Source organism: Propithecus coquereli, unplaced genomic scaffold (assembly GCF_000956105.1).
Source record: "Propithecus coquereli isolate 6110/MARCELLA unplaced genomic scaffold, Pcoq_1.0 Scaffold663, whole genome shotgun sequence".
NCBI classification, from domain to species: domain Eukaryota; kingdom Metazoa; phylum Chordata; class Mammalia; order Primates; family Indriidae; genus Propithecus; species Propithecus coquereli.
Window position 1 is genome coordinate 71,095 of NW_012152652.1, and position 9,419 is coordinate 80,513.

The window sequence follows — 9,419 nt, forward strand, 5'->3', positions numbered from 1 at the left end:
ATATATCAAAACTCTATTTGGAAACACCTTCTGGCTTCAAGTATTTGTCCTCTCCTTTTTCCATTCAATGTTTCTGAAGTCTCAGGATAATGAAAGGAAAAATAGAAACCTCCTGGTGATATTGAATTGTTGCTGCTTATCCAGTTGTGCTAAAACCAGTGCTGTGCAGCTCTCCTTTTATTTTATTTTTCTTGAAAGGTGGAAAATAATCGTTTTTTTAGCCTACATCTTCGTTGGGGTCCAGGGACCATTCCAGAATTTGAATAGTCCCCAAAAACGTAGACCCTGCTACTCTAGGTGTCAGAGCAGAGACCTCCCTTCTGTTGCGGCCCGGATTGCAGAACGGGGGATGGACACAGAAAGAAACACACAGACACACACACAAGATGTACAAGACTGAAGCAGTCAATTCTACCAGTCGCTTTATTCTTATACTTTTCTCTGTCCGGCAGCTACTTCCTGGCACGTGACTACCTTGGGCGCCCTGAGGAAAATGCATTTTCATTCCTTCCTGACAATTGCTTAAGGGAAGCAGACGTTTGCATCTTAACTTCCTGCATCTTAACCTCTTTATCTCACTACAGTGTGCAGGACAATGAGATGCCTTGGCTTGTTTGCAAGACCCCAGGCACTTCGTTATCTGTCATAAAGCTATCTGACATGAGGAAGAGTTCTGTTTGGCCAACGGGCCTATTGACCTCTGGCACCAAGGAGAGCACACCCAGTTTCCCTGACTCTGGGCTTAAGCCAATTTTTGCCCAGGGACGGTCCCTACACCTTACCCTCCCCAGTCATCCCTGCTCAGGGCTGCCCAAGGTTCCCTGAGTCCCAGAGACCAGGAAGCAAGATGTAAAGTGCTGCCTGAGGACGCAGGTCAGGGCAGTTCCAGGCACAGAGCTGGCCTGGCTCCCATGCTGCTGCTTGAACCTTCAGCTGTCGGGTGAGCACAGAGGGGTGGGCAGGGGGGCTGCTCTGGCCTGAGACCAGCAAAGCTCCCAGTGGGAGGTGAGAAGGGAAATTGCAGGCTCCGCCACTGCTGGGAAATGTTGAGCCTGCTCCAGGGGAGTCGGGGGAAGTTGGTCCCATGAATGTGACTTTCCTACAGCTCATCCCAATCAGGAACATGGGGACCCCACGGGTGGGTTTTCCTGAGTCTACAAGCACTGACTTGTGTCCCCTCCTCTCCTGCCCCATGGTGGCTTCTCAACAGTCCAGGCTGTGATGTGCAGTCTGAGGGACATCCAGGAGCAGAAACCTTCAGCTGTGCATTTGTCATTGCCCCTTTGGAGCTTGTGATGTTCCCAGAACCCGAGGTCATCTTCTACTGCACAAGGAGATGGAGAGAGATTGGGGGTCACCATGGAGACTGGCACCAAGGGCTCCCAGACAGAAACCCTGAGTTTGTGACCTGGGACAGGAGTGATGGACCCTCAGCGTTCCCAGTCTGATTCTCTTTGTCAACACAGTGCCTTGACACTCCTGGGCTCCGGGCTGAGGGACAGGCTAATCATCATTGTCACAGCTGAATATAACCAGTTGCCTCCTGGAGCTCCTATCCATGGGGTGTGAGGCAAGGATCTGCCCTCCATGCCACCATCAAATCCATCTCTCCCCTGTCCCTGCCTGTGACCAACACCTGCTCAGGTCTGATGTCACCTGTGCTTCTGGAGGTCTGATGATCTTAATTTGGCCCATCTTTATGGGGTCAATGACAATAATGCCTGGTCCACTTTTTGTTACTCCTATCTCATTACTTTTTATTAGTTTATTCAGGTTTTGGATTGCCTCATGCTTTTATCTTGGTTGGTTGTATCTGTCTATGAATTTATCCATTTCTTTTAATGTTTTCAATTTATTGGAATATAGTTGTTCAGAATAGTCTCTAATGTCCTTTAACATTTCTATGGTATCTGTTGTAATGTCTCCTTTTTCATCCTTCACTATATTTATTTGGGTCTTCTCCCTTTTTTTATCAGTAGTCTGGTTAAAATTTTGTTACTTTTGTTTATCTTCTCAAAAAACTATTTTTCACTGTGTCAGTCTTTTGTTTTGGTTTATTCTCCATTTCATTTATTTCTGCTATGATCTTTATTATTACTTTTCTTCTACTAACTTTGTGTTTGATTTTCTATTGCTTTTCTAATTCTTTAAGATGCATCATTAGCTTGTTTATTCGAAGTTTTTCAAAAACTATTTTGATATGATTATATATTGCTATAAATGTTCCTCTTAATATCGCTTTTGTGTTCTCCCATAGGTTTGCTTTGTTGTGTTTCCATATTCATCTGTTTCATTCTTTTTTTAAAATTTCCTCATTTACTTCTCTGTTGACCCAATGCTTTTTCATTAGCATTCTGTTTAAATTCCATGTGTTTGTATAGTTTCAAAGTTCCTCTTGTTATCGATTTTTAGCTTCATTCCATTGTGATCAGAAAAGATACTTGATATGATTTGATTTTTCTGAATGAGATTTGTTTTTTGTCCTAACATTTGGTCTATCTTTGAGAGTGTTTCCTATGCTGAGGAGAAGAAAGTATACTCTGTACTTGTTGGATAAAAGTTTTGGTAAGGTTCTACTATATCCATTTGGTCTATAATACAGATTAATTTTGATATTTCTTTGTTCATTTTCTGTCTAGGTGATCTTTCTGGGACTGAAAGTGGAGTGTTGAAATCCCTAGAGATTATAAGATTGTATTGGGGTCTATCTCTCTCTTTAGCTCTGATAATATTTGCATTACATATCTGGGTGCCCCAATGTTGGGTAAATTGATATATATAATTTACATCTTCCTCAGTGGAGATATTTAATGTTATATAATGACTTTTTTGTCTCTTTTTATAATTTTTGTTTTGAAACCTAATTTATCTGATAGAAATATAGCTAGTCTTCCTTTTTGTGTTGTTGTTTCCTTGTGTATGGAATATCTCTTTACATCTCTATATTTCAATCTATTTGTATCTTTGTAGGTGAATTGAGTTTCTTGTAGGGACCATAAAATTGAGTCTTGATCGTTTCTCCATTCAGCCACTCTATGTTTTTTTGATTGAATAATTTAGTCCATTTACATTCAATGTTATCATTGCTGGCTAACAAACTTACCACTGCCATTCTGTTTGTGTGTGTTGTAACATTATGTGAAAACAGGATCATTGCTGATGTAATAATTAAGATGAGGTTATTCTAGAGTAGCATAGCTTCTGAATCAAACATGTCTGGTGTCCTTGTGAGAAGATGACCATGAGAAGACAGATGGACACAGGGAGCCATTTATGTGAAGAAGTGGGCATGGATTGAAGTTATTCAGCTGCAAAGCAAGGGACACCAAAGATTGCCAGCAAGCAACCAATAGCCAAGAAAAGGAAAGGAATAATTTATCTATAGCTATTAGAGGGAGCATGTCCTGGCCCTGTGGATTTTGGAAGACTAGTGTCCAAAACTGTAAGATCATACACTTTTCTTGTTTTAAATGACCTGGTGTGTGGTGCATGGTGATTACAGCCCTAGTAAACTAACACAGCGATTAATATAACAGCCTTTCATCTTGGCTTTCAATGCATCAACAAATATAATCATATTTTGCCCAGATTTCTAAATTTTTAGACTGTGATTATATTTGAAGTTTACTACACAAAAGATCCCTAACTTACAGTGCATAAATATATTGCTTAATATGAATAAGATCATAAATACTAATGCAAAATCTTATGTTTTACATAATTTTTCTTATTTACTTGTATCAAGATGTGAAAACACTTCTTCTTATTTTTGTGAAATTTATGAAGTCCAGGGAGAGATGCCTTCATTTTCAGTGGAAAACCCCGAGTGTTTTGTGCCTGGTGTATGAAGCCCCAAAAGAGGACACAGTAAGTGAGTTTGCTGGGCACACGGGTAGGGGGCAGAATAGACTGAGACGTGGGGAACAACCCGTCACCAAAACCCACCAGAGCCTCTGTGCCTGTGTCAGGGTTTCTCAGACTTGACACGCACGTGGGTCGTCTGCATCCTGGGCCATGTGGGTTCTGCTTCAGTGGATTCAGTGGGTCAGGAGTGGGGCTGAGAGTCTGCATTTCTAAAAGTTTCCTCCCGCCAATGTTCACATACAGGTTTTAATATCGCCACACCTCTAAGAACTGTGGAAAGTAAGAAGAGAAGGCTTTACTATGTAGAAATCAAAGAGAAATCTCTCACACAGGGAGCTAAAAACCTCTTGATTGAATAACACCCCCAGTGCAGGCAGCAGGATGGCAAAGGAGGAGAGCTAAGCACTGGGGGATGACCCTTTTCCTTTAAGAAGCACAGCAGAAATGAAAGCAGACACCCCAAACCTCACCCTGACGTTACTGCCCCTCTGCCTCCTGCCCAATGTCCCCACTGGCTTCTCCTCTGATCCCTTCCACAGTGTGGACCGTCCTCACTCTCTGTCTTCCCCGTCGCTGGTTCGTCAATTCCCATCTAAGTTTTCATGTTTCTTCTCCCTGTGTTACCGTCCCTTCCCCGTGACCGTCTCAGTCAATCACTAAGATCTTGTATCAGAGCAAACGTGGACGTGCAGATCTAGGGAGTTTCCACGTGAACGTCCATGTCTGTCTTGAACATCTCTACTCTGTGACTGCACGAGGAGCCCCAGTGGGCTGATTCTCTGACGCTTTTTTTTTTTTTTTTACTTTCTTGCTTTCTTTTGCCTCTTTTAACAGAGAATCCTGTGAATCGCAAAGCGGGTTCATGTGTCCTCCCCAGTGCTCACCACTCTTCACCCAGGTGCTCACACTGTGCACAGTCGAGTAGGGAGAGAGAAACCTGCTTCATGAGCAGCCTGGAAAGTGGGCTCGTGGCTGAACTGTCCCTGTTCTCACCTGGTGCACATTTTGTTCCATGTACCAGTTACAGGTGAGACACCACTTCCCCTGAAGGCATGTTACAAGTAAGTGATCTCTGTCCTGTTGCCACTCAGGCAGCCCCAATAGAAGACTAAAGACTGGAATGACATAGAACTGCCCTGAGGAGGCGCCTCGCTCTGCAAGGGAGGCCCCCGTGAGCATCACACCTGGTCACTCCATCAGGGGCAGCTCCTTGAGGTGGGGACAAGGCTGTTCACGGCACAGTGACACACCCACTGCTGAAAAGCGCCCAACACAAGGGAGGTGCCCAATATCTGTTTACCAAATGCAGCCCCGTCTCTCAGCACCTTGCCCACACTGCGCTGAGACACAGTAGGGGGACCTGGGGACTCAGCTGTGGCCCTGCTTCTCTCTTTGTCCTCAGCCTGAGTGCTTGCAGACAGCCCCGAGGAGAATGTTCAGGGGCAGGGAGGGGATATGGGTTGCCCTGTCCTCTCTACAGGAGACACTGCTCAGCCTGGGTGAGTCCCTGCTCATTCAGGGGGAGAAAGAGGGAAACACAATTCACTGGGACGGTCACGGCACCATCAGAGAGGAGACAGCACTGAGACAGCACAGACCACGGCACAGTCGCTCAGATTAGTGTCCACATGGTGATAACAGAAAAATTTAAACATGGCAAAGTAAAAATCAAACATAATTTAAAATAACGATTAAAACAGGTTATGGTTAAAAAAGCAAAATTAAAATGTATTGTAGTCTTTTTTTCACACAAACTTATAGACCTATGTTATTTAGGTGACTATATATTAAATACTTTATTTTTTTGAGAGGTATTGAAAGGCAGGAATTGATAGTAGAAAAATGTACTTTGTTTTGTGTGGAACAGAAACTGTTTTAGATTAGAAAAATGTGTTCTCTTTGATTCTAACTAATGCCATTTGCTTCTGTAACCGTGCTGGCTTTAAGTTGTTAGTCAAATATAGTTAATCAGGGAAATAAAACAGGGCAGGAGTAACTCCATGACAGGCTGAACTTCCTAGAGTAGGCCTAAGTTTCAGTCCCCCTCCTGAAACGCAGATCAGAACTGGCACCAGCGTGAAAATTGAAAATCCCGAGGCTTGGGACCACCCAATCAGTGGTCAAAACAATCCTCCACTTTCAAAGGAACCAATGGACAAAGGGGGAAGGGGGATGGTGGGCTCAGCGTGCCGTATGCCACCGGTGTGTCGTGCGCAACAGAAAGTATAAAAGCTTCACTTTTACCCCGGGGTGGGGTCCTGGTTCACAGGGAGGCCACTGCGTTGGTGCTCTGGGACTTGGACCCTAGCTCAAGCTAGCCAATAAACTCCTTTGCCATTTGCAGCCTTGGTTACTCTGCCTCTCTGTTCCTGGGGCCGAGGGGAACCGGTTCTTACAGTATAAAACTTGGGGCATTTAAAATCTCACAGTACTAGAACCACATTGTGGCACACTCACTGGTACAGATGCGAAGCTGACGGTCCTGGTGGTCCCCAGCAACTCCACACACCCACGCACACTCGCAAACACGAGGCTGGTGCATACACTATACTTGCACAAGTTTTCTAGTCAGACACAAACTTTTGTTTCTTTTTTGTGGCTTTAATAATTGTAATTATCTTCTCTGTTAAGCTTTGTTCTTTTTATGACAAAATAATATATACTGCATATTGTTTTTGGTGAGAAATTCTTAAAATGTTGTCATTTTTTAAAAGATTGACAGAACTCATCACTTGGTATAAAACCTATTTTCTCCTAGTCTTATATTTTGAAAGGTCATTCCTAATGGCTCTCACAAATCAGTGTCACATGAGACTTTGGCAGTATACAGAGCAGTGGGGAGACAGGGTTGGCTCTAGGACACTCTGGTCACCATGTCACAGGATGGTGTGTCTGGGCCTGGACACCAGGGGGCGCTCGGGGCCTGCTCCTGAGAGGTGTGGGCTGATCAGAGCTGGAAACAGCCACCTGCCCTGCCTGGTGCCCTCTGCTCAGGGCACAGCTGTGACCTCCCCACCCCCTGGGACCACACAGCCACGCACCTGCCCACCCCTGACACCCTCAGGCAGAGGGGCCTGACCAGGGCCCAGGGTGGGGGCAGAAAGCTGGGGTCATTTGAATGGAGGGAGCCTCCCCTCTCAGGGTATAAAGAGGGGAAGGAGAGACCTGGGGAAGCTGCTTCAGCTGCCGGCACAGAAGGCAGCACTGGGGACAGTCTCCACCATGGCCTGGGCCCCTCTCCTCCTCACCCTCCTGGCTCACTGCACAGGTGACCTGACTTGGGCCAGGGGAAGGGTCTTGGGAGGACCATGGGGGCCTGCTCTATCCTCTTGTTTCCAGATTTAGAATCACCATGTCTGTGTCTTCCCCTTCCAGGATCCTGGGCCCAGTCTGCGCTGACTCAGCCGCCCTTGGTGTCTGGAGCCCCGGGGCAGAGGGTCACCATCTCCTACACGGGCAGCAGCAGCAACATCGGGGATAATTATGCGAGCTGGTACCAGAAGCTCCCAGGATCAGCCCCCAAACTCCTCATCTATTATGATAGTGATAGACCCTCGGGGGTCCCTGACCGATTCTCTGGCTCCAAGTCTGGCAGCTCGGCCTCCCTGACCATCACGGGGCTCCAGGCTGAGGACGAGGCTGATTATTACTGTGCAGCCTGGGACGATAACCTGAGTGGTCACACAGTGCTCAAGACACAGGGGGAACTGAGGCAAAAACCTGCCCTTGCTTTCTTGTGATCACCGTCATGACTGCCTGTGACAAACGCCAGGCAAAAGACTGACTGTGGACAACCCCAGGGCATTCACATGAGAAGATCTACCTCTCAGAGCACAAACCTGCTTTAAATGGCCAGTGACCTTCCAAACCAGTGACCTTGCCCTCTTTCATGTTGGTTTTTTAAACATCTACATTAAGATACATTATGATGTGTATATCATCAATTGCATCCATTTAAAATATACACTTCAAATTTTCTTTAGTATTTATCGAGTTGTGCAACCATCACCGTAACATGAATTTAGAATATTTTCATCACCCTACAAATTAACAATTATTAGTCTAATAGCTACTATTACTAGAACTTTGACTTGTAAATCCAATTTCTGTTTTCTACATAACTTAGGACATGAATGCATGAAAATGTTTATTAGGCTAATTCTCATACATGAAATATATAGAGATGTAATTTAGTACTTCATTCATTTTTATTGCCAAAAAATATTCCATGGCATGTATGTCCTACAGGTTGTTAAACTGTTCACGAGTTGTTGGACATTTAGTTTGCTTAAGACTGTTGGTTTTATGAGTAACGCTGCTATAAACATCGGTACACAAGTTTCAAATTTCCCTGTGGACTTATATGTATTTTCATTGGGTAGATTGGTAGGAGTGGAAATTCAGGGTGATACAATTACTGTTTTTGAGGAAATGTCTGACTGCTGTCCAAAGGGGTTGCACCAGTTTACATTTCCATGAATAATATATGAGACTTCCAATTTCTCCACATTCCCATCAACATTTGTCATTACCTGTCATTTTGTTTCTAGCCACCCCAGTGGGTCTGCAGCGGTCTATCTCTTTAGACTTGATCGCATTTCCCTAATGGCTGATGGGTTGGGATCTATTCATGCGCCGTCCTGTTTCCAGTCACACAGGAGCAGCTGAAGGTCTGAGGCCCTTCGTGAGTCACTGACTTCAGGACACCTTAGACTGAGGCAGTGTCGAAATCCCACACTAAGCCTGCTCACCTCCCTGAGGCAGAACATTCTTGTTCAAGAACAGAACTCCTCTCAGAGACAGGGGAATGGGCAGAGTGAGGTGAAACCCCCCATCCCAGGCCCAGAAGATACAGCATCTTGTAGACTCCACCCGTGCTGGGCACTGCAGCTTCAGGGCTCCAGGCCTGTTCTGAGCCTGCTCCTGAGCATGCCACTCAGTCACTCACCATGGGGACACTCAGCAGATCCAGCCAGTGTCCCCTGATGCCTTAGCAGGGGTGTTCCACTGGGAACCGGGACGTGGATGGGGACGTGGCTGCAGTGACGTCTCTCTGTGCTCACACGGTGCCAGCACCACTGGCCAAACAGCCTGTCAGCATCTAGACGACCTCACGACAAAGAATGCAAAACAGTGTTCTAGGAAAAAATAAAAATTTCTTTAGATGGAATAAAATGAGACTTAAGTACGAGAAGAGGTGGACTATATCGATGGGTAGGATTCCGTTAACAAAACTATAAAAAATCGTGTATTTAATATACCAAGGGTGAAATCACACCTAACAGGTACAGTGTAGGCTATCTGGGTGATGGGCACACATAACTTCGTCTTAGGCAGTATGAAAGCAATCCATGTAACCAAAACATTTCTTCCCAGCCAATATCCTGAAATCTTAGAATAAAAATAACAAAAGTATTTGAATAAATGCTTGTCAAAATTCTTTTTGAATCTTGAATTTTTTCTTAATAATACTATGGGAAAATTTAAATACAGGAAAAGCCTCAAATGTTTTAGAAATGAACACAAAATGATTGGAACACACACTTAGATTTTGA

At 44.7% G+C, this 9,419-nt stretch overlaps 1 gene segment (V, D, J or C); it reads left to right on the top strand.

The window, feature by feature from the left end:
- Positions 1-7,044: 7,044 nt before the first annotated feature.
- On the top strand, positions 7,045-7,604 carry LOC105823235. The segment is given in 2 exon segments: positions 7,045-7,132; positions 7,240-7,604. Coding segments are annotated over 2 exon segments (411 nt in total).
- Positions 7,605-9,419: the final 1,815 nt, after the last annotated feature.